The following is a 26,531-nucleotide window of genomic DNA, read 5'->3' on the forward strand; positions in this document are numbered from 1 at the left end:
TGAGCTCTATGGAATGCCGAATTAACTTGTGGAATGAAGGAGGGATCTGGTCTGAGAACTACTCTATCTGAATGGAAAATGCAGAGATCTTTGCGCACCGATAATGCAGCTAGTTTGGAGATTCTTCGGCCAGATATAATTGCTACCAGAACTACTTTGTAGGTTAGAAATCGAAGCGTCATGGTCCTTAGTGGCTCGAAGGGTAAGGGCGAAGGGTAAGCCCCAAGTTGGGTATCGGTGCACTATGGGGGGCCTCAAGTTCTTGGCACCGCACAGAAAACGGCGAATGCAAGGGTAATTGAGATATGGAGGTAAAATCATCCCAAGATATGACCGAAGCCAGGGCCGCCACTTGTCTCAGCAGAGTATTGGGTGATAACCCTTTGTTTAGGCCCTCCTGCAAAAATTCTAATAACTGCGCTACTAATGGGGAAGTGGGGTCGATCTGAACCTTCTGACACCAACGGCAGAAGCTAGACCAGGTGGCCTCATAGATTCGGTTCGTCAAAGGACATCGAACCGACTGAATAGTGTGAATAACTTGAGTAGAAAGGTGTTCATCTCTCAGACATCGCCGTTCAACTTCCATATGGCTAAGTTTAGCCATTGGGGGTCTGGGTGTAGCACTGGGCCTTGAGACAGCGATATGACCGATGATGGTATCCTCCATGGTGGTACCACCGAGAGGTCCTTCAGGTCCGCGAAGCATGCTCGCCTTGGCCAATAAAGAGCCACTAATAGCAGGTCCGCTTTTTCTTCCAGCAACTTCTGAATCAATTTGGGAATCACGGAGAGGGGAGGAAAGGCATATAGCAGTCTGGTGGGCCAATGACATCTGAGTGCGTTCACGTCCTCCGCCCCCTGCGATGGGTAACGAGAAATGAACTGGGGAAGCTGTGCATTGAGTGGGGAGGCAAACAGGTCAACTACCGGTTGGCACAACCTCCGAGTAGCCACCAGAAAGATCTTGGGGTCCAGACGCCACTCTGATTGGCCCAACGTGGCTCTGCTGAGCCAATCCGCTTGTACGTTCGTTACTCCAGATATGTGCTCCGCCTTTAGAGAGAGAAGATGGATTTCGGCCCACAGGAATAGTCTTTCTGCTTCCCTCATTAGTAGATTGGAATGAGTGCCCCCTTGTTTGTTGATATGGGCCTTTGTAGTTATGTTGTCTGATAAGATGAGCACATGTTTGCAATGGGGATGCGGGAGGAATTGTCGAAGTGCCAAGTACACTGCTCTCAGTTCTAGTTAGTTGATATTGTGTGCCTTCTCTGAATCCGTCCAAAGGCCTTGCGCTGTATGTGATTGGAAGTGTGCCGCCCATCCCACTAGACTGGCATCTGTTGTAACAATCGACCTGTGTGGATCCTTGAAAAGGCATCCCTTGTTGATTTCGGGCCGTGTCCACCACTGTAGAGACCTGAGAACAGTTGATGGAACTTTTACACAAGTCCTGCCGTAGTCTCTCCCAGCACATTGGTATGGCAACAGGAACCATTGCAGGGTTCTTGCATGGAACCGGGCCCAAGGGATAATAGAAATACAAGAAATCACTTTTCCAAGCAATTTAGAAAGGAGACATAGTTGTACTTTCCTAAGAGTTTTGGTCTGTTGAGCCAAATCTCTAATGCTTTCTCGTCTGTCAGGGGAGAGGAAAACTTTGCCTTCCAGGGTATCAATGATGGCGCCAAGGTGAATGAGTCTAGTAGAGGGTGTTAAATGACTTTTTGACCAATTGATTGAGAACCCATGTTGTAGGGTTACAAGTGTAGTTTGAGTGTTTGAATTTGCTTGATTGATGGAAGATGCCAGAATAAGAATGTCATCCAAGTAGCATTGAAGTCGGATGGACCTATCTCTGAGTGATGCTGCCAAGGCAGCCAAGACCTTTGTAAAAGTTCTGGGAGCTGAAGCTAGGCCAAATGGGAGAGCAATATATTTGTAATGGACGTTATTGTAACAGATACGAAGGAATTTGAAATGTGAGGGCCTAATTGGGATATATAAGTAAGCTTCCACGAGGTCTATGGAGGTAAGGACATCGTCTTTTCTGATGCTGAGTAAGATGGATTGGAGAGTGGTCATTTTAAATTTTCAGTAAACTAAATATTGGTTTAGAGGTTTTAAGTCCAGGAATGCCCTCCATCCCCCCGAACTTTTAGGGACCACGAAGAGATGCGAATAAAAACCAAGACTTTTTGATTAGAAGGGACGGGTTGTATGGCCTGGATCTCTAGTAGATGTGCTATGGCTGTGTCCATGAGAAACCTTTTTTCTGCATCCCTGGAAATTGGGGACTTCATAAAAAAATCGGGGGGGATGGAGCTGTACAGTGCCAGACCAAATCGTACTGTGTTCCTGACCCCTGTGTCAGTGGTAGAGGAGTCCCATTGGTCGGCAAACCTTTTTAGGCAACCGCCAATGGGAATCTCATTGTGGTTGTTACTTGGACCTGCGAAAGGGCCTAGATCTTGTACCTCGAAATTGTCTTCTAGGATGGAGTCCCCTTCTATATCTGTCCCCAGGTTCAATTCTATCTGTCTGTTGTCTGAATCCAGGCTGTCTTTGAAATCTTGGGTAGTCGGGTTGGTAGATGGGGCAAAAGGAACCCCTGCAAAAGGGCTGTGGTGATCTGGACTCTGATTGACGATTCTAGATTCTAGTTTCAATTAGGAGGGGTTCAAGTGCACTGCCAAATAGTTTGTTCTCTAAGATGGGAGCTTAGGCAAACCGCCACTTGTGCTTGACATCTGCCTGCCAATGCCTGAGCCAAAGTAACCTTCTAGTCGCAATTTGGGAAGCAATGGCCCTAGAGGATAATTTAACTACACTGAAGGTAGCATCTGCTGAAAACTCTGCAGCAGCGATTAATTTAGCCACATCTTGATGTGCCCTAATGTTTGAGGCTAGAATGGTATCCCTCAGGTGGCGGAGCCATCTGAGAGATGATCTGGTGAAAAAGGAGGCAGCTGTGGCCGCTCTGATGGCCCATGCATCTGAGACGTGTGCCCTGTGGAGGGCTAGTTCCACCCTCTTTTCCTCAGGCTTGAGACCCTCTTCAGCTTCACTTGGGATGGCTGAGGAAGATGCAAGCGCAATGATAGGCTCATCCACTTCTGGAGTGTTTAGAAATTTAGAGAACTCGGGTGCCAAATTATAGTATTTTTTATCATGTCCTGTGGGAGCGGGATATGAGGCTGCTGCAGCCCATTGTTTTTGTACTAAATTGGAAAATATGTGTGGCACAGGGATAACCTCTGCCTCAGTGACTGGTTGAGAGAATATGAGATCCTCTGCTTCCCCTGGAGTATTTGGTGGGGGAGCGGTACCCGTATTATCCAGTCGTGTGGTGTTCTTGGCCTTAAACAGCAGGGATTTTAATAATTGTGGGCGGAATAATCCTGTAAATACGGGGAGGTCAGGTGAGAGGCCTTCATCATCAGACATCCCCCTTTCTAACGGATCCACCTCTGACAATACCTGGTCAATGGTGTGTAATGACCCCTCCTCCATTTGATCCATTGGATCCCCTTGATCTCCCATATCCCTGTGTGTACTGAGGGTCTCTGACAGTGGGCAAAGATAGTTCTGCAGGGGGGGTACCTGATGAAGGTGTGGATCCTTGATGCCCAGAGATAGTTCTGAAAGAGATCTGCAACCCAAAGCTGAGGGTGTTCATCCTGCCTGAATAGCCTGTTGGACGCCTGCTGCTATGCCTTTCTGGATAGCTAGCTCCATCCACACTCTCATGTTGGCAGGGATTTCCTCTGGAAGTTCCTCCTCTTGTCTGAGGCCAGCAGCAGTTGGCGTGAATGTTGCCTCTGGAGCCCTCCTTGGGGAGAAAATGTTAGAAAGAGCCTCCTGGGGAGGTTGTGTCGATATGCTGCTCCTTCTGGATAAATCCAGAGGGGCGGTTGGAGGATTCTGGGCCTGTGAGGTAGAGGGTATGATGAGTGGTGAAGAGGTGGGCTGTGCAGCTGCTCGTGTACATTTTCCCACCTGCCTTTCTAATGCCTGATGGCGTCTGCGTGCATCTTTCTCTGCTGCCTGAGAGGTCTTTTGGGGCTCCGTGGACTTATCTCTATTTTTAGCAGTTAGTCTAGATCTGGAGTTGTAGCTGCTGGCCATGGTAATGCCTTTGATAGCAATGGAAAGAGGCTATGAAATTAGGTTGCTGGAACACCTTAGGAGCCTGCTCCCTTAAGGGGCAGGGGATCCTGGAATAAATAGTTCCCCAATGCCTTTAGCAAATGTTGTCTCCTTGTTCTGTTTTGCTTTGTTATCTATTTATCTATATTTTAATAACTTAAAAGATTTGTAGAATTTAAGTCAGTCAAGTCAATTTTTGAGTAAAGTACTTGTAATATTAAATGTGGAGACCAGAACACCCCCCTCCAGACCTGGCACCTATATGAGGGCACAGAGGTCTGTAACTGATAATTAGATCAGTTTAGCTGCACTCATTGCCTGTGGAATCCAGCAGTTCAAGTCCTCTATCATCCAGTGGACTGGAGGCAGGGACTACTTCCCAGGTCCTCAAAAAAAGAAACCTTGTTGAGAAACTTTCTTCACAGACAGTAACAAATACTCAGCAAATTTAATCATGGCAGCCTTTAAAATGCTGGCTGCCTCGTGGCAGAATGAAAACGAAAGCAGCTATCACCGCCCGGTGTGCTGAAAGCGAAACCACTCAGCGGGAAGGCGCAGGGGCTAATTCCCTGCCCTGAGGTATTCTGCGGGGAAAGCCTCGTAATAAAAAGGGGGAAAGGCTGCAGTTTTAAATGGAAGCTTCAAGTCTGTAAGGGACAGAGCGTAAAATTTACTCAGCCGGCTGGGAGATCGGAGAGATAAGCCTCTTTGTTTAGAAATTTAAGGCAGCATGTCTCTGAAAGGAGAGGCTTTTAGCCTCAGGGCAGATTGGAAAGATAAGCCTCCCTGTTTATGAGGCTTTAGCCTCGGGAGGCTGGAACATAAAAACAAAACAAAACAAAAAAACAAGCGAAATGACTTTTGGAGGTTCCCAAGGGGGTGGTTGGTGACAGAAAATATGGTATTACCTGACCTGAGAAATAAATCAGCTAAATTGCTAGTGTTCTGTTCCGACCAGGAAAATAACACAACGTGTCTGAAGAAAGACTGAGCTAAAACTGGGGACGCTAAGGAGGAGTCTCGTGGAGGAGGAGGAGTGTCCTCAAATTAAAGCCCAGCCTTCCTAGAAGGGACTGAAGCATCTTCCATCACTGGATGTTCTGAACAGCTCATGGGAGAATATTTCATTTTTTTAATAGAATTCATTCTAAAATCTTTTTCCTTGGTATGTAAAAATCACCAGTTTGTTCCAAAGTAATGGAATCCTTCTTTTTTTTAGAATAATTCTCAGGAGGGCATATGCTTTTCTTTTCCTCAGTATTCTAATGGAGATTTTCTTCAAAACAATTATTTCTATATTATCAATCTGCAATTTAGTCTTGAAATGACAACTGAAGGTTTGAGCTCTCATCATTCTTTTTACAAAACAAACCAGCACATTATTAGGGACTTCTCAGATCGTGGCATAACAAAAGTTTATTCTATAAATTTTACCTACTTAACCATCCATGTCAGGCCTGTCTCTGTTCAAAAGAAAGAAACCCCCCAACTCCATTGATTTAGAAGAGAAGTACTTTTACTAAGTTTGAAGTAATAATAGCAAAAGCAAGGCAAGATCTGATTCAAAACATGCGAAAGGTACAGATTGAAAGTCACCCCAAATCCCTCCCCCCGGGGAACAGCACTGAGAGTCCAATCAACATCCAGTACAATCAGAGGTGGTATTCAGCTGGTTCACACCAGTTCGGGTGAACTGGCAGCGGCAATTTGGCCTGGGTCGCAAAACTGGTAGCAACTTCTGGCTGGCCACACACCCCACCTGGTCACCCGCTCGCCCTGCCTGCCACTCGCCTGCCTGCTGCTCACCCCGCCCAACCCTACCCTATATATGTTGCCTTCACCATGCAGCCCAGCTAATTGCCTCACCAGTCGACTTGTTGATGCCCACTCAGCTCAGCTCACAAAAGACTTGGTGGCTGCAGGTTTCTTGCAGCAAAAATTACTGACCTCCTTCTCCAATGTGCTGCCGCCAGCGCCCTGTTCTATGCACCGGCTGCACAGGCATACCCCATTGCCTGCTGCTACTGGAGGAACTTGCCCAGGCATGTCTAAGTGGAGCAGGCAATGGTACATAGCCGGTATATAGACTAGGGCAGCAGCAGCGACTTTTTTGCTGCATTCGAGACCTACAGTAGTTTTCGGCAGTCTCCAGCCAGTTGCCACAACCACAAAGGCTGCTCACAGTTGCACCCAAAAAGAGAGCTCACCTTCCCCTCTGCCACCAGTTGCCACGGGAGGAATGTAAGCCCAAAGAAAGAGGCGGTCATGGGAGAGGAAGCAGGACTACAGCCGGGGCCTCTGAAGGAGGGGAAACAGGGCAACAAGTGCGACTGGTGAAGGGAGAGCAGGTGGCATGCAGGAGGAGGCCGTTGACAGATTAGGCCAGGCCTGGGCAGAAAATAGAAAGGTAGAAAGAAAGGCTGCAATAGCTATAAGTTCAAAAAAAAATTCCTACCAGGTTCTGTGGGTTTGGCTTGGTAGGGGGTGTGTGTGGCCATGAGTGATGTCAAGTTGGCTATGCCCAATCAGTTACCTGACCTCCACCAGGCCACGCCCATCAAACCATGCCACAAAACTGGTAGTGGAAAAATTTGAATCCCACCACTGAGTATGATGTTGTGGAAAAGCCCATCTTCAGGTATTTCTCCCATCTGGAGTCTCAGGATGGTTGGCCTTGACAGAGTGTAAACACCTCCCTTCAACAGCACTATATTTCATGAGTGCAAATCTCCCTTTCAGTCCTCATGGGACTATACCAGCTCATTTCCCCATTCCAAATATCCGAGGCACCCCTTCCTTTACTATGGCAGCTAATAGCAAACACACTGAAGAAACCCATGCCAGCTGATATCCATCTTTTCTTCCTCAAAATTGAATAATTGTGCCAAAGCTTGGACTATTTTACTCATTATATTTTCCGCACCTTCTTCAGGGATAGCATGAAATGTTATAGCAACTCTTTCACATGTGGCTCCATCACAGGAAAGTTATCCATATCTCTTTCATACTGTAAATCCCTGGTATGCTCTATGTTCCAAAAAATCTACTTTCTGATTCATCTGTTTTACTTCTCCTGCAATTTGATGCATCTTGTCATGTGTTCTTTGCCTATATTTTCCATTTTTGCCTCTATTGCTTGTAGTGTTTTAACAGGGTATTCTTCCAGTATAGCTTTCATATGTTACAATTCTCCTGATCCCTAAGGAGCAGCTTACACTTGCAAGACTAAAATTATGCTTTTCTTGGGAAGACCTAGATGCCATAAACTCTATAGCACATAGGAATTGAACAAAACAACTACTAAGATTTTTTATGTTAAAAATGGTTTAGATCACCTATTTGCCACTCCTTCTACAAACTGGGAGAAATGGACTAATGACTAATGACTTTTGTGATTAAGAGCAATGGAGCAAAGGAATCATTACAAGTTCCAATTACATCACATTATTGAAACACCCAAAACAAAATTTGTCCTGATCTAATTGTCTATCAAGGTTTTTCTTTCCAACCAAAATGAAATGGACTACTATTCCAAGTTTGAAACAAAACATATTTACTCTGCATGTTTCTATTAATTGTTAGTTAAAAGTGCCTGAAAAACACACAGCAATGTTTTAATTCAGCACTGATATTCATTAGAAAATGATATTTTTCATTTTAAATAAGCACTATTTCTTTGAAATCACCATTATCACAACCTCTTATACAAGTCAATTTTCAAATGCAATAAATTGCTTTCAATCATCTATCTCAGGGGTTCCCAACCACCGGGCCATGGACCAGTACCGGTCCGTGGAACATTTCCTACCGGGCCGCCGGTTTGCTGGGTGCCGCCATCTTGTTTGACGAGAAAGTGCTTCCGGGTGAGCTTTTCCAGTTGGAAAGCAGCGTTTGGGTCCTGAAGGAATCCTCGTGTCTTAGTTTCATCGAAGGGGGGGGGGCTTCAAATGAAACTAAGGCATGAGGATTCTTTCACCACCCAAGGCAAGGTGAGCCGAGCGACTGTCCTGAAGCCGTCCTGAAGCGAAGCCCATCGACAAAGGTACAAAGGAGGAGTTGAAGGTGGCAGGGAGAAGCGGGGGACGGCTGGCTGGCCGGTCGCTAGGCTCACCTTGCCTTGTCATGCGTGCTGATGCCAGTACCAGGCCGTGGCACAAAAAAGGTTGGGGGCCACTGCTCAACACCAGCCAATTTCAACATAGTTTGGAATCTCTTGTTAACAAACTCAGTCACATTATCAGTAACTAAAATAATTACTTTACTTTTCATTTTTCTTTCAGCAAACCTTAGCCAGTTAAAGAAATGTTGGAATGTGTCTGTTTTGTTTTTCATGAGATAGCAGAAACCGTATCGTGAGTAATGGTCCATTATACTCAAAATATAGCAGGCACCTCCTAAACTTGGTTTCTTAGGACCAATTATTTCAGCAAAAACAACCCCTAAAGGTTCTTTGGTCTTAAAACCATTAAGTCTGTTTGCTGGAATAACCTTGCTTCTATCTTGGCTACAGGCATTACAGTATGAATACTTGCTACAGGGTTTTAATTTTACTCCTTCTGACGATTCAACAGTTTGTTTGAGCATTTTGAAATTAATGTGCCCCAGACACAGTAAATGTATACATTCATCATGTGGCTTAACATTGTTATAAACTGAGTTAGCCATCTGCAACTGGTCATCATGTATCACATATAAATCATTCTCTAAATTAGCAGTAACACTTTTACCCTCTTTCTCTATTGTACAGTTATCTCCCCTAAAGGTTACTACATAATCAAGATTAACTAAAGCCCTTACTGACAACAAATTAAATTTCAGTTTAGGTACATATAATATAGTTAAATGTTCGTTTATACAAGAACAATATGCAGTACCTTTACCAGAAGCTTTCATCTTCCATCCATTTGTCAATGATACATGTTGTTTATACTCGTAGACATCTTTACAAAACTTTTTCTATCTTTAGTAATGCAGTGCGATGCTCCACTATCAATAACCCATGAATCATATTTTACAGTTGAATTGCTAGACATAGCTAAACTAACATTCTTCTTAGCCTTCTGGTGATTATCAGTACTCTGTTGTTTTCCCTTCTTACAGAATCTAGCTGTATGTCCCCTAGCCCCACAAGAAAAACATTTCCTAACAGTATAGGCAGTTGAAGATAAATCCTCTTCTTGTGGTTGTTCCTTTCTTAGTTGGTTCCTATCCAGTCGTCTTCCTGCTTCTTCTAACAACCTTCCAGTTATGTCAGTCAATGTCAGTTTATCTCTGGTCAGGACTCCCAGTGAAGATACATAATCATCATAACTTTCATCCAATGAGGAAAGAATGATGTAAACTTGATGCAGCTCTGACAATATCAGTTCTTTTTCATGAAGCTCTTGAAAAGTTTTCATGAAGTTCAAATGAGCTAACATATCTCCACCTTTCAGAAGACATGCTCTAAACAATTTATGTGTAAGATGTATGTGTGCGCCTACACTGTCACGAACATAAATCCTCTTCAATTTCTCCCAACACCTAGCAGCAGACTCTTCTCCACGAATATGGACTAGCTGCTGGTCACTCAGTGTTAGTCCAATTATACAAAGAGCTCATTCGTTGTTCTGTTTAAAGTCAGCAAGCTTCTTGGCATCACCCTCATTAGCTGGATCCCAAGCATTTACATCCGGTGGGTCTTGAACTACAGTCCATAACCCTTCCCTACGCAAAAGTAGACTGCACTTCATAGACCAGTAAACATAGTTTGTTCCATCTAACCGGGTTATCAGTGATACACTTGTTGAAGGTTCTTGTGCCATCTTTACCAGGATAGTAACCCACAATTAAACAGTAAACAGCTGTCTGTATACAGTATTATGTATTCACACCAAATCTCAGTTATCTGAGCCTGGTATGGCCTGGGCCCATAACTAGTGTTGTGGAAATTCCCCGTTAGGAGAATGAGCGCATACAAGGAGACGTAGTGAGAGTACTTAAGAATAATACACAACACAGCTCACAGATACACTGTACAGTTAATGTAGGTTTTTACTTCCAATAAATGTTTAAGCACAGTCCAAGATAAGCAGTCCAAGTCATTCACAAGTAAAGCAGTCAGTGTTCAGTTCAGCGATAATCCAAATATCAAAGTCCAGTATCAAAAAACAGTTCAGTAACAGACTTACATCAACGATCAGTAACAGTCATTAGGAGGAATGGCAACTCTCTCCAACAGAAGGAACAGATACTCACTGAGGCTAAACAACCCAGGTTTCTGGCTCCATCTTATGGCTGTCTGAGAAACTACACCCAATTACAGTTTTAGGATTTTCTTAAAGACATAGTATTAAAATGTCTATCCTAGTTTATATATTTCCAACCCAAATAACTGTTAGGTGACTTACATTCCTAACAATTTCAATCACATTATATAAATCCTTAATAGACATTAATATACTTCAATTGTATTTTACATATTTTTGTTTTTTATTTGATCTAGCTGTTATCGTACATTCCATTAACAATTCCTGTTTCATCTTCTATTTTACCTACATATATTTTCCTATTTTCTACATCATTTCTTATTTCTAAAATATTTATACAGTCCCTTATCACCATGCAGAATCCTCTATTTGTGATGACCCGTAGTCTCTCAAAATAACTCAAAACCCAAAACATATATTAAAGTCTGGTAAGGCCTTCAACTTAACTTCACTGTTTTATTAGACATAGTTTAAAGTCACAAAAGTAAATAATGAAGGTAACAGAAAACCAAAACAAACCGCATTGATGAGAGTTCTGAAGCAAGCTGAGATAACTAATCATAAACTCCAGACAAATAACCAAGAAAAGTCCATGGGAAGAACGCCAACAAAGATAAGCCTCTTTCAAGGTAAACACTAATTGACTCCAGCAATTCTAACTACGTAGCTGAAAAACTTATATACATAGCTCCCACCTGCAAGCCACGAGGAGGATCATGGTAATCTTCTCTTGAGTAGACCTTGCTTTTCCCTGATCCTCTCCTCCCTGTGTGACCTAGGATGTATAAGGGGATGGGCCTGGATCTTCCTCTGATTGCTCAGGTGGACTCTGCCCTTCCCCAGCCTCCTCCACCACCTCTGGAGCCACATTCCCACTCCCTGTTGGCAAGTGATAGAACGATGGGTGCAGGGGGTGGATTTGTTATTTTATTACTTATTGGAGGGAAACCCAAAACTTTCAGATTCGGGATTTCCCAGATGTGCCTGTTTACTATTCTAATAAAAGGAAACTTTGAGAAGATGTTTGTCTTGGAGTTATTTATTGGAGTTGAGGTTGGATGTTGACATTGGATGCTTCTAATGTGGAGAGTCAAACGTATTTTCATATAATTTTGTTGATTGTATTCCACACCACCAATAGAGCATTTTTTATGCAGTGCCTTTGAAAGTATCGATGAACCCTGCTTCTCCCATATCAAAGATATGTGTGCCACCCTAATTGGATATCATGGCCCTTCAATACTAATAATCTCCTATTCCTTAAGATTATCCACTCTTTTACCCATGTAAGTACCGCAGCTTGATAATACAGTTCCCAATCAGGCAGGCTAAACTCTCCTTTCTATTTTGATTCTTGCAATAGTTTTAATTTAATTCTTGGTTTTTTCCTAGCCATATAAACTTTGACATTATTTTGTTCAAATTCTCAAAATATTTTTTCTCTAGTTTTATGGGTATATTTTAAAATAAAAAAGTAACTTTGGCAGAATATTCATTTTTATTGCAGCTATTCTGCCCATTAAGGAAAGTTGCATCTCTCCAAGCCCAATTTTATTTTATTTGTTAGTTTGGTATAATTGTTCTCTTTAATTGTTATATACCTTGCAGTTAAATAGATTCCTAAATGCTTCACTTTTTTCATTATCTGGATTCCCTTTGTTAATTCCTCCTTCTGTTTATTTATCATATTTTTGACTATCATTTTGTTTTTTTCCTTGTCTACTTTTAGTCCAGCAACTTTTCCATATTCCTCCAATTCCTCCATAAGTCTCAAGCCTGATTGCAATGGTTCCTCTAAAATAAACACTAGGTCAGCTGCAAAGGCTTGTAGTTAATACTTCCAAAGTTAGAATAAACAATAACAGAGATAATGGGCAGCCTTGCCTTGTACCTTTCTGGATTGTAAAATTTTGTGTCACCTCACCATTCACTATTACTTTAGCCTTCTGTTTTGGGTATATTGCCGTGAACATATTTATAAACTTATCACCCAAGTCTATGTATCTCAATTGTGGGAGCATAAATTTCAATTTTACCAGCTTGGGGGCCTTGAGAGATCAGGCCTGAAGGCTCTGTGTGGACCTTGTCTTTATCCATAATATGCATAAACAGACACAAAGGTGCTGGAAGCGATCCTCACTGTGTTGTCTATGCAGTAGCCTGAATAGGAGCTTATGAATGGTAGAAGCTGGCCTTTGGGGGATGATGCCACCTAAAATGGCTGCTTGCTACTTTCTTTAGAAGAAGAGGCTTTCAAAATGGCTGCTCGCCACGTGTGATTGAAGAAGAAGCCTCCAAATTGGCCACTCTCAAGAGCTACAGGCTACTCAGGGGTTAAATCATTCCTTAGGCTATAAACAGCCCTGAATAAAGTGAAAACTGCAGTTTTAACGATCAGCTGAGAGGCGCTGTTATCACCAATGCGATCTTAATGATCATGGCAGCCAAAATCGCTAAAGGAAGACTGTGGGGGAGGATCAAGAGTTGCTCCCTACTTACAGTCTCCCTTGGATGAGAAATGTTGAATCCTCGGCGTTGCAGGAGAGTGGAGCACCACTCTCCTGAAGGCACAGCTGCACTGGTTCCCCGGGAGCTATGCCAATGATGAAGATAGCTTTCACTTTGGCTGCTAACTGCTTTCAGAGATACCAGCTTATGGTCATCGAAAGAAGCTGAGTCAAAGCTGGGGGGTTTCTCCCACATACTTTTATATTAGATGGACTCAGCTTGATGATGTCATCAGGAAGAGTCATACCCATCCTGGGCTTTCGCAGCAGCATGGAGAATATTCAATTTGTGTTTAGTTAAATTCATTTGCTGTTTTAAGTTTATTTTTTGTGGTTCTTTTTGTAACTCTACCTCGAGTCTCCTGTATTTCAATTCTGATGTCATCCATGCCATATCTATTCCAGACCAAGATTTATATCTATTTGAATAGAATGAATATTGATTTTTCTTGCGATGTGTTTCTCTCCATACATTTTGAGTTCCTATTTCTTCTCCATGTAAGTTATAACTAGTCCCCCGATATACGCTTTAGCAGTATTCCATACAGTTTGCAAGGAAGTCTCTTTCTTTCCTGTTTTCTTTGAAAAAAATAGTCCAGTTCTTTTTCCATATTTTGTATAAATTCTTTTATCTTGCAATATCACTTGATTCAATGTTCATCTCAGTTTTCTTTTTTGTCCTTTCCATACAACTTTTATCGGATTGTGATCTGCCCAAACATTGGGTTCTATTTCTATTTTTCAATTTTGATGACATCCATGCCATATCTATTCCAGACCAAGATTTATTCCTATTTGAATAGAATGAATACTGATTTTTCTTGGGGCGTGTTTCTCTCCATAAATCTTGCGTTCCTATTTCTTCCATCATTTAAAAAAAGGATTTAGGGGGTGTTTATCTACAATTGCATTAAAATTTCCTACCACACAAATATTTTCACATTCCAATTCTATGATTTTCTTATGAAGTTTTCCATAAAACTCATCTTGTTTGCATATATTGCTATCAACAATATCTGTTTTTGGTTCATTGTTACTTCCACCATCAATATTCTTCCGTCTTCATCTGCAAATATTTGTCTAGCATTTATTGTTTCTTTAATATATAGGGCCACCCCCTTTTTCTCAACAGTAGTACTTTTGAGAATTGTATTTCCTGGTAGACCACAAATAAAGCATGACCCAGCATACAGAAGCCAAAATAGCTAATGTAATCAGCAGAGGTATAATTAAAATAATTAAACATAGCACCTAGTCCGAATACACTTAAATACTGTGACTAGTTTGGTCACTATAAAAGAAGGATGCTAAAGAACTAAACAGAATGCAAAGAACAGCAGCAAAGACAATGAGGAGTTTGAAAATTGTAAGCTAAATGCTTACCCAATGAAAATAGCTTAGCCTAAAAAACAAAAGGGGAGCTTGAAGAGAGTGTGGATTTATTTTTGAAACTGTGAGGGTAGGACAGGAACCAGTGGATGGAAGCTTTGCATAGACAGATTCAAACCTGAAATAAGAAGAAGGGTCTAAACTTTAACAGCTACTAAATCATGGAATACATCCTGCAGTTGAGGATTATGCTTCATTGGAGGTTTTCAAGCAAATATTTAACATCAATTTGTCTGGAATAATCTAAAAATTCCTGCAGGGAACAGGACTTTAGCTCAGAAGGCCTCCAAAGTCCCTACCAGAATTCTATTTTCTACCTAAAACTAGATTGCTCACTGAGAGCACTAATAATGAAATCAAAGCTTAAATATTTTGCACATGTTAATGCAATAGTCAGAGAAGAAGCTTCTTGAAACTTGGGAAATTTAAAGGGAATTGAAAAAGATACCATCAGAGGGCAAGATAGCAAGATATTATCATTGATGACACAAGTGTGAGTTTACAAAAACTGTAAAGCAGCAAGAACTGAAGGCAATCCTTACAAAATAATGTCTATCAGGTCATAAAAAGAACATACTTCTTAATCAAATAATAATTATGAATTTTTATCTCCAGAAAAATAAATCTTTTAAATATGGTGAGAATTTTTTACAGGTTGCCTGTAATGAGGATTAATATTACTAAGCTACTTGAAATTAAAAAATTACAACTTTTTAAAAATGTTTCAGACTGAATACTATATAATCAAAGTTTTTTCATACAATATTTTGATCTTTAGAAAAGAACTTTAGGAAATATAAAATTCTCATGATATCCTCTACTAGAGGAAGGGTATGAGAAATAAAAGGAATGACTAGTCCTTTTATTTCTTTTTGTAAGGTCTTTATTTTATTAGTATGAAAATCTTGGAAAATGTGGCTACAACTGTCATAGTAATCTTCCTTAGAAGTTAGTTAGCATGGTTCTCTTCGCAACATAGTGCATTAATTTTTTATAATTCCATGGGTGAACTAAGTATATTTTCTCCTTAAAACAAAATGCTATTTCTGCCAGAAGTAATAGTATTTTGAAATTGCTTCAGTCCAAAAAAAATATTGAAATGTGGATTGTTTACAGATAGGAAAAATTAAACATACTTAAGACCTTTAAAAAATGAGGTCAAGGACAATGTATGAATATATTTCCTTGCATATATCAGAATTAAACAGAAGTATGTAATAACTTCAATCTATTTGAAATACATTTTTTAAACTTTTAAAGTACAAGGAAGTTTCTGTTAAATATACTCCAATTTGATAGTAAATATAGCATGTTATAGGACAATCTATTTTAACAGTTATTAAGAATGATTTGGACCAGGAATTTATCCATGTATGCCTTTTCAACAAATGTAAACCTTCCAACTACAATAAAAACAATATAGTATAACGGTTATACTACTGGATTAAGAAGGGTTAGGATACAATATTTTAATTATGAAGTCCATAAGATGATTCTGGTCTTGTCAGTAACATTTATCTGACAAAATTGAAGTGGAACAAATTGAGTGAAGGACCTTGCATACTGTATTACTACCAAAAATACGGTAAACATAAAGTATCAATTTATATACATTCTGATTTTGAACTCACTAATAAAGAAAATGATTAACTGCCAACAAATTCACATTAAACAAAACAATATCTTGCTGATGGGATCTTAAATTGTACAAATTGATCTTCTGCCCTGCACTGTAACAACACATAACAAATATGTTAAGATAGAATCTCAAAACCTTTCTCTCTATCTCTCTCTCTCACACACAAATGTATACCTCAAGAACTAATCTCTATCATTTTTTTAGTAGTATTAGAATTAAAGTCACCCAGAGTAAATTTCCCAATAATCAAGACTGGATTTGCATTTGGGTGCAAATTCAACACATCACCAATATACTACACTGTCTCTTTATTATGACCATAATTTATATGGATAATTCCTTAATTACTTCCCAATTCAACTTACAATATACTTACAGAATCTTTTAGAGGACTGCAATTGTATCTAACATTTACTCAAGGCTTTTTCATACTAAGGTTACCTGAAATCATGCTGCATTATTTCATTTAGAAACCAAATACTTGGCATAAAAATTACATTCTTGCCATGATAGTTATTCAAGCATACTTTGCTACTGTATTTAAAGTAAATAATGTACTGATTAAAAATGAGTCCATAAATAATGCAAATAAGCAAATCTATAAAAGACACTCTTTACTATGTTTAATAAGATTGTTTAGAATCTGGCTGTATTCCAGAAAGCTTTAAGATATGTTACAGAGAAAATAAAATCTCACTTTACCGAAATGTATAAAACATAACAATAACTTTTTCCACATGCAAAGCTAGCACAAAATGATGATTAATCTAAATACAAACATTATAATTTATAAATTTATTATAACAATCTATGCAATGTTAGATAGATAAAAGTTTTCAGATTGTCCAGTATAAGGAAGATTAAAGGATGGTTTCTTATACTGAGAAAACTCATAAACTGCTTTAATTATGTAAGCAGAGATGAACTTGCAACACAAATACATTTATAAACTGTCAGTGAGTTAACAGTGTATATAATATTAAAATTTGAAGTTTCTCTTGATTTCTAAGTGTTAGAATATAAATATTTCCTACTATATGGGAATTCATACAGTAAGAAAACTCATTTCACAAATAGATATGTGCTAGCAATAATTCAATGCTTTCACCTTCAAACATGTTATTTATTCCTATTGGAAAACTAAACTATGAACAGATTATCTTGAGCACCAAATATAAGCTGCAGAATAAACTTAAAGCTGACATATATATAAGATATGGAGCTTGTATATCAAGTTCCATAAAAGGAAACAATACATTGTCCATAACATCATAAAATGTCTAAAGAATAGTATATTTGAACAACATATTTAAAACAAACACATTTTAATCTTTATTGGGCCAAGATGCTCAAACTAGATTGTGTAAGATGATGGCCATGACAACATACTCTATAAGATCAGAATTATACAGCAATCTTAGGTCAGGACTTTCACATATCTTTGTTCTTTAAAGATTATCCTTTTTATTTGACAAAAAATATAATATCACAATAAAGTAAGGATATGTTTACACTAATTTGTAGCCAGGTAAGATGACACATTCAGCTTCTCAGAACATAAAACCAGGGACACAACTGAAAGAAATAGAACTATTCTATTGGTAGATGTATACTACTAGTATATCTGCTTTAAGACTAATTTAAAATAGTTAAAAATCTTAAATAAATTATGGTATAATATGCATTTGATATGCTTAGCGAAGATTTTCAACATTCAAGTGCAACAAATTCAAATCTTCATATTTATTATATCAACTGTAGGGTTATTTTTATTTTTTTGATCACTAAATGATCAACTATGTTATGTTTAAATAATAAAAACACGTAACCAGAAAATGGTACTCACCATCCCCAACTGCCATTGCTTAGTTAAAATATTACCAAATGATTTTTCAAGGAAACCAAATACAGTACAAGACTCTATGTTCCTGCGCCACGCTCAATCCAGTGCAGTGTGAAAACAGACACAGCACTGTATGACCCAGTCAGATCTGCAGCTTTATACTGCAACAAGCAACAGCTGCTATGCCACTTCAAAATAAAAGTCCTTCTTGTTTTAGGAAACTCCTTCCATCTATTACAATATACCTCATTACTGCTTATACCAATGAGGCATTTCAGTCGTATAATAAGACTCCCCTTCTCCTTTATTTCTATTCTTGATCTTGCCTTTTTTCTTTGAAGAATCTGCTTACAACCAATGAAATTCATTCCATAAGGGCTTTTAATGCAATCATCAAAACACAAGGCATGTGTTTGGGAAACATGTCTTGCTTACAATCCCTAAGGATTCATGTATAATCAGGATTAGTCACATGACCAAAACGATTATCTGATTTATACTGGTGTAATAGAATCTAGTGAAATCTTATTACAGCCAAAGAAGATCAGCAAAATAAAATATTTACAAACAATCATATAAGGCAGAAATAGAACATGTATGGCATTTTTGTTTGGTTCCCCCCTCCCCCTGTCTTTCCGTTGCTTTTCTTCTGTGTTCTCAGTCTCCAATTGTACACAACTATCTCCGGCTGTTGTAAACAATCATGTCAAAGGCACACTCTCAAAGGCTTTTCTGTACAAAGAAAGCTGTACCACTGTTTCGGATAAAGCCAGTGACATAAATCTGAATCAACCACATAATAAGAGCAAGTCTGTGGTGTGCTGCTTGCCAACAAGACCCCCATTTCATAGATGTTCATAAAAGTAGAATACATTTCTCACCAAAGTTTTACAAATATAAAATAAAAGCACAATTCAAAACACATACATATGTTTGCAAATTACATATTTAATTCAGCAAGCCATTTAAATTAGGGCCTATAGTTAAAATGTATTTTTATACTGAGGTAGACTCATAAACTTAACAGCAGAGATTTTTGTTCAAATCTTGACAGACTATATACTTTCACCAACATATGTATTGTGATCCTGCTTCCCTTAAGAAAAAAGGTCTAGTAATCTTTTATATATTGCAAAAATGATGCAGAAACAAATTGAATAAGAGGACGTTGCTTATAATTGCAGTTGAAATGCCAATCTAAAGTAAGAACCAAGATGTATATTAAGATTCTTCCTTACTCATATAATTCACTGGAAAATGGGAAGTGGGTTATATCTCTCAGCCTAACCAATTCCTAAACTCTTGGGATAAGATATAACAAAATTGGTTCAGTCACTATCAGTAGATTGCATTAGTTCTTCAGGCTACATCATTAAAAATAAAATAATTTCTTCTCCATATATTCCACCAACATAGAATCCTGAATGGTGGATGACTCTTGTTCCCATCGACGAACAGCAGATTTTACCATCAAAGCTGGTTATTTGGTGTCTCTGCTTGCTCCCTGTTTTTTGAAGTGGAGACTAGGAAGGACCCAAGACAACCTTCACACACTTGTGTACTTATGGGGAAGAGGTGATTTTGAATACTGCAATTCTCAGTAAGGAGTAATCAGAAGGTCAGGCTTTCTCACCGTCACTCATGCTCTCGTAACCTCTCACTTAAATTAATCTGCAACACACTGTACATGTGACTCTACTTCTGAAAACCATTCAGAAACTTCAACTGGTGCACAATGGGGCTACACAGGAAAATGATGCTGGATACACTGCAGAGTATAACACCACTATTACATGAACTGCACTGGCACTAGTGTATTTCCAGGTGCCATTCCAGGTGTTGGTTGTCACCTTAAAAACCTACATGGCTTGGGATTGGGCTATCGTGGAATTGTCTTTATTTGTCCAACTTGATCCAGCAGACTGGGCATGCTGCAGATCCTGTTAGAGTGTCAACTTCCCCACTGACTTTGCTTGTGGAATGTTGGTAGGGAGCATTGGAAACACCTTTCCCTTTCCCCTTCCCTCTCTTTTCTCTTTTCTACTTTCTTTTTCTTTCCTTTCCATTCCTTTCCTTTCCTTCTGGTATAGCTGTTGCCAGATGAGAAAGAGAGCAGAGATTGCTTGAGTGGCTAGGCATAGCATGAGCAGAGGAATTGACAAGACTAGTTGAGAATGTGTAGAAGTAGTAGAAGACTTATCAAGGAACTTAATACATTCCCTACCAGGTTCTCCACCTAATTTCTCCTTGCAAAGACTTTGTTAGTAGGAAGCTGGTAACCAACACTGGCAATCATATCAATTCCTTCGGGCTTCCCCATCAATTTGTGGGAGGCTGTCAACGAATGAGGATCACATGATTTTAGCTGACTGCAGCAGCAACGAGGAAGAGTAGCAACACATTGCTACTGAAGTGACAACACCTTCCCCAAATTTAATTTGCACTGGAGTCACAGGTTCTAGCATTCTGTAAAGTAGGTTATTTGAGTTACTCTGGTTCAATAACTGTTGCTGTATACTTTCCAATTTAGCCGATTGAAGGTAACAAACTAACAAACAGACATTAGAGTTTTAACAATATATAGATTTATACTGTACTTTGACATAAATAAGCTATTAGAGGCAAGATTTTCCATAAACTGTGTAAAAGTGATCAAAGTGCAAAAAAGGTTTCTCAAACAGTGAGAAAATAGTAATTTCTTATTTTTATATATCTGTTATATTTACATCCTGAAGAGGAGATGCTCAGGAAAACTGGAAAAACATCCTTGTGGGTGTTTCAGACTGTAACATTTTTTTTACATGGACTATATTGAGGAGACTGAAGACTTTGAATAAAGATCATCCATGAACTCTTTCACTGATGGAGGATTTGAACCTGGGCCTTCTTGAGTTTAAATCCAAACCATTAAATGCTATGTTACATAACAATTAAAAAAAATCACTTCTACCTTTAACGCTTCAGAAATTACAAGCAAAACAGAAGCATCAAGGAGTACAAATGATCATAAAATTAAATAATGAAATTTCAAAACATTCATAAAGTTTATGTGATGTATTTAAAGAGTACACACTTTCTTCAACGATATTTACTAACATCTAATGTTTGTGACAGTTAAGATTATAAGAGACTCTAAACTAATTTTACATATTCATTTAGGATTGATTATCTTTTAATACCAAAGTCACATACTCACCATTGATACTGCTTGAAATCATTCTGTCACTATTTTTTATTTCATCAAATTTCACAAATATTGTTTGCAATCTGAAAAATAAAAATATAAAAATAAGAATTCTGCACTTTTTCCTTCCAAATCCAAATAATTATTTTAGATTATGATTTAATCTAATGTCCACAACTTAAAATTTCATTTTCTGTGTTCAAACACCAAGTTTCAAAGAGTTAAATATAGTACAGTTTACCAAGTTATAGTGAAGATAACCTAGTCTATTTCTAAAGTAGGATTAAAAACAAAAAGTACATCTGTAAAAGGGAAAATAATTTGGTAAAATAAGAGCTACATAATATTGAATGGCTAGTAGCATGTAGCTGGAAGATTTTATACACTCTTACAGTAAAATATGCTGAAAATGTAAGTATAAACATTTCCAATAATTGTTTATTAGTTTTACACAGCAGCGTGGAAGTATTTTAGCCGACTAATCTTACAGAACAGTTTCACCTCAGGAGTAATAGTGGACTTTTTTGAGCAGACTGCCCACTTCAGGTCCTTCCACAAAATTATTGTAGGATTAAGGTCAAGAATATTAACTTTCTTCTGCTATAATAATTCTGTGATTGTAGAACTTGTGTTTTGGGCTGTTGTTTTGCTGCATAACTAACCTACTTTTAAGCTTCACTTCATGGACAATATCTTGACATTTTCTGGTAGAATTTGCCAGTACAATTTGGAATTCACAATTTATTAATGATAATAAATAATCTCATTCTGGACAAGAGGCCCACTATTCCAATAGCCTTCTAGCTTACTCACATTTTATTTTGCTGGTGGACAGCAATGTTTCTTCAAGATCAGTAGCTTTTTAATTGTACCTCTGCCATGTATACTATTATTGTCTGGTGATCTCATAAACACATTTAGGAAACTTTGGCACACTATATTGTCCAACCTCCACAAATCTAACAAGTATAGGGGAAGTAGGGGAAAGGTTAGTTTACTTTCTATACTCAACTCTGCAGAGAGCATCATTCTCTCACTTTTGCATTTTGTGTAAAGTCAAATTAAAAATTAAAAAGGTCAATAAATTTGACTATCAATAAATATTATGCATAAAAACTAAATGAAATCTCAGGTTTAAGAGTAAGCTTAAGACAAAATGAAAAATACTGGAAAATATATTTTATTCTTCAGTTTGATCAGGAGATGAATGTTGTTGTGCATATTTATTTCTTTTTGACTCTGAATATGCTCTAGAGCTAGTTTGCATAGCAAAGCCTTCTCTAAATTTAGGTGATACTGCACAAGGTAGATCAGGGCTGCCAAACTTGTGGCCTGCCTGTGTTATGCGCTGGCCATGCCCATGCCCGGTTTAGCAAAGGTGAGGGGGAATTGCAATACATCACATGACACCACCATCATGATGAGAGTTTGACATCCCTGAGGATGTCATAATCTTGTACAGGTAATCTTCAAATTATAATAGTTCACTTAGCAACAGTTCAAAATTACATCACTGCCATAAGTCTTTACATATGCTGCACACAGATGGAATTGTCTGTGAGAAAGTGAGATCTCACAGACCTCCTCTGATCCCGTTTGGACACTGCTGCAGGTACCCTCTCTGTGCTGCTGGGTTTCTGATTCAAATGAATGACTTTGGGGATTGCTGTCCAAAAGCTAGTTCTGGCTATAGGAGGCAGCAGGATGTGGGTGGGTGGTGGCTGGCCAGGATGGCAGTAGGAGAACCAAACTCCTTGTAGTAGCACTGTTGCCAAGGAAGGCCAAAGAAAGAAGAAATGGAGAGCTTGGAGCTTCAGTTTGGTCTGCCGCAGGGGAGATCTAGTGAATAAGCAGCTGCAGACCCTGAAGGAGGGGATTTTCATGGGGATCTGGGCAGCCGTGGAGATATGTGCTCTCTGCTGCAAGAAAGCCCAGCCCATGCTCTCGCACCCAAAGCACCATGTTATGACCCAGGTGGTCAAAGGCAGGCAGGCCAGCTTCTAGAGAGTTCTTTATTTCTCTCAACAAATGTTCCAGTCAATAGCCCTCCAATGACTGGTAAGGCTCCACCCCCACACTACCCTGAAGGCAGCCCCCCTCAGTGTCCCAAACACAGTCCCAGCAGTACAAAGAAAGCCCACAGACTGGGAGCTGGCTCATGGGGCAAGGTCCAGGGTTCTAAGTCCAATGCACAAGGCAGAGTCCAGGCACAAGGGCAGTCCTCAGGACAAAAAGCAGGTCCCAGGCAAGAAACAGTCCAAAGGCACAGTGAAGTAAAGGCCAAAAGCAGGCTACAAAGAGAAGGATAGGTCCAAAACAAAATTTGAAGAGCAATCTTCTAAGTGAAGCAAAGCGAAAAGCAACAGGCACGAGTTGAAGCTGGGGGAGTGTAAGCCAAAGCAAACAACTGTTCCTGGCAAAATTCCATGGCTTCTCCTGAAGTTACTCCCTCCAGATGTTTCTTGTGAGGAGGGGTGGAGTGACCTTCTCCAAGTAGTCTTATAGCCCTTCTTTGGGCTTGTCTACACTTTGCTCTCCTTGACCTTGAATTGAGTGGAGTAGAGAGCAATTCTTCCTCAGAGGAGACCAGCAACTGATCCTTTTGTGTCTATGCAGGCAGGCAGCTTTCCGTCTGGCTGATCACCTCCCTCAATGCCTGAGGGGCCCAGGACAACATTGTCCTCAGTCCCTGGAGTGCCTTCCCTCTCAGACTGTTGGACGGTCCCAGTTCTAACTCCTCTTCCTCCTCCGAACTGGGCTCACCAGAGGCAAGCAAACACGGGCAATGCAGGGCTCTCAGGCCTGGCACCCAGCGGCTGCACTGACCTAGCTTGCTGCAAGGGGCTCGGCCATCCCTGGCAACAATGCTGCTGTGAGTTCAGTTTTCCTGCTGCCACCCTGGACAGCTGCCAAACCACCTACGCACATCTTGTCTCCTCCAGTCAAAACTAGTTTTCAGGTTGTAATCCCCAAAGTTACTCATTTGAATCAGTTACCCAGTAGTAAAGGAGGCCTACAGAGATGTGACAGTTTTCACAGACAAGTCCATCTGTTGCAAAAAAAAAAAAAAAAAAAGAGTGTATGTAAGAATGTGAGATCTAAAAAGTAAAAAAGCCCTAACTTTACCAGATCTGAGAAAAAGTGAATCACTTTTCTGCGACATGGCCCAATCTGTTCTGGAGCTTTGGAAATCTTCAAAAGGTAAGTGAACAATTGATAATAGGGGGTTGGTGTGGAGAAGGCCAAAGTAGCCGTAGGAACCCCAAGGGTCGGAAGTGACCATGAGATATCTCAGTGGGTTGGGGAAGGCCTTGAGTGGCTGGAGGCAACTGAACTAGCCCCCTCCTAGGTCTTCATTACCTAGGAACCCCATGCACACTTAATGACTCACAGATTAACAAATGCATTGGGGAGAGGAGGGATGGGGCCCGTTCATTTAACATAAATGAGGTAACATTATGACAGGCAGGCTTCATTATGATTGTATCAAGGACTACTGTATATTTTCAAACAAATATCCAATAGGGCACAGGTAAACTACAGATTAGCAAATTTCCCAGATTTCAGCATGCAATGCTGTATATTAGAGAACAGGGACACAGGATTAGCACTAGCCAATAGGGTCATACTTATTAACCATGAAAGCATTCTGTTTATAGTGTTAATTTGAGATGTGAAATCACAATTTTACATTTTACCAGCGAAAATACTAAGGATACACTTTAAAATATCAATAATTTCTGAATAAACTTTAAAGAAAATCCTCTTAATAACCCTCCACCCAAAGTACCAGATTAATTTAAATGACTATACTGTAGAATAATGTAAGATATAATACGAAGTGTTGAAGAGTCAGTGAATTTAAAATAACAGCAAACTTTTAAAAAAGATGTATATCTATTTGCTCTTTCACACATGCACACGCATGCGCATAACATCCACACACTCATCCACACTTACCCATATTCTCAACTAGGCTGAGGGACAAAAGCCAGCAAGTCTGAGTCTAGCTCCCTCAGGAAAAGTACCTAAGAAGGAACCATGTCTTTAAGGAAACAAAAGAAAAAATGTCACCTGAATCAGACAAAAAACGTTGGGCCTGACCACATGAGAAATCATCTCCAAGTTCTACAATATTACCTGAACAAAGCAAGGACTTTGGGAAATAGAAGGGGTCCTCAAGCACACTTAACTCTTTGAGTTGTCTTTGGACCAAGACTTGGCAGAGTCTGTACCTCTGGCTAGGACTTGGATAAGTGTGGAGGAGCGCCCATGCATGTGTGAAAGAGTAAATAGATATACATTGTAACAAGTAAAGTTTGCGGTTTTTTAAAATTAATTGGATCTCCATTTATTCCTCAATATTCAATTAAAAGTGATTTGAGTGTGCCAATTTTCCACGGCTATAAGTGTATGAACGAGTGACCATAAGCTGAATCTGGAAGCGTGTGCAGAGGTGGGATTCTACCAGTTCAGGCTGGTTCGGGTGAACCGGATGTTAATTTTATATCCAGTTCAATGAACTGGTAGTTCTGAAGAACAGCCCGCCCATCCCTCCCCTCCCCTCCTAGTAGTCCCCACAAGGCCTGACTGGCTCCCAGGTAAGTGTAGGGTAGTCTCCCGGGAGCAAAAATGGCACCGGGGGGTTCAGTGCTGCCTCCCCACACCCTGCTTTTGCTCCTAGGAGACTCCAGGAAGGTTTGCTACGCCAAAAACGGGGTGGGGGGGGTCCGCTGTTGTCCCCCACATCCCATTTTTGCTCCTAGGAGGCCCCAGAGAGGCTTGCTAGGCCAAAACATCCCCCCACCCTGCTTTTGCTCCTAGGAGGCTCCAGGGAGGCCAGCTAGGCTTTTTGGGCCTAGGAGGCCTTCCTGCAGCGTCTTGGGAGCATCCAGCCATCCAGTATGCCTGGATTCAGTGTTTAGCCAAAAGAACGTTTGGAGCTAATACAGTACTGATTACTGCCTTGGGAATGTTCTAGGTAAACAAAACCTTGCAGTCTCCTAAAACCATTGGAGCCAATCTTCTTTCTTTATTCCATATTCTCCTTTTCATAACTACAGATACACATACAGATAATCAGAGTTGAAGGGACCTTGTAGGTCAACTAGTCCAAACTCCCGCCCAAGCACTACACTATTTCTGACAAATGGCAGTCCAATCTCTTCTTGAAAGTCTCAAGTGATGGTGCTCCCACAACTTCCGAGGGCAAGCTGTTCCGTTGGTTGACTGAAGTTTCCCCTTATTTCCAGATTAAATCTCTCCTTCAGTTTCCATCCATTATTCCTTGTCTGACCTATAGGCGCTTTAGAAAATAGCTTGACCCCTTCCTCTCTGTGGCAGCCCCTCAAATATTGGAAGACTGCTATCATGTCTCCCCTGGTCCTTCTCTTTACTAGACTAGCCAAGCCCAGTTCCTGCAACCGTTCATTGTATGTTTTAGTCCCCTAATCATCCTGGTTGCTCTTCTCTGTACTTTTTCTAGAGTCTCAACTTTTTTGAAGATGGGAACCACATCAGCTCTTTTCCAGTCCTCTGGTAGTTCCCTGGTGCTCCAGGATTTTTGAAA

The 26,531-nt window shown here is 40.0% G+C and overlaps 1 protein-coding gene across 38 annotated transcripts in view; it reads right to left on the reverse strand.

Annotated features, from left to right (window-relative positions):
• CLASP2 (cytoplasmic linker associated protein 2) overlaps positions 1-26,531 on the reverse strand; it is a 289,137-nt gene that overhangs the window by 213,829 nt on the left and 48,777 nt on the right. For 31 of the 38 annotated variants that reach the window (XM_087915720.1, XM_087915696.1, XM_087915693.1 and 28 more), the window contains one exon: positions 20,975-21,045. In XM_087915720.1, coding sequence (XP_087771846.1) covers positions 20,975-21,045 — 71 coding nt within the window. Of the gene's footprint in view, positions 1-17,781; positions 17,918-20,974; positions 21,046-26,531 lie in introns of those variants that run through there. The other 7 variants (XM_087915739.1, XM_087915737.1, XM_087915735.1 and 4 more) reach the window with 2 other exon arrangements.

This window comes from Pseudonaja textilis, chromosome Z (genome assembly GCF_049901715.1).
Source record: "Pseudonaja textilis isolate UNSWEBS1 chromosome Z, rPseTex1.2, whole genome shotgun sequence".
NCBI lineage: Eukaryota > Metazoa > Chordata > Lepidosauria > Squamata > Elapidae > Pseudonaja > Pseudonaja textilis.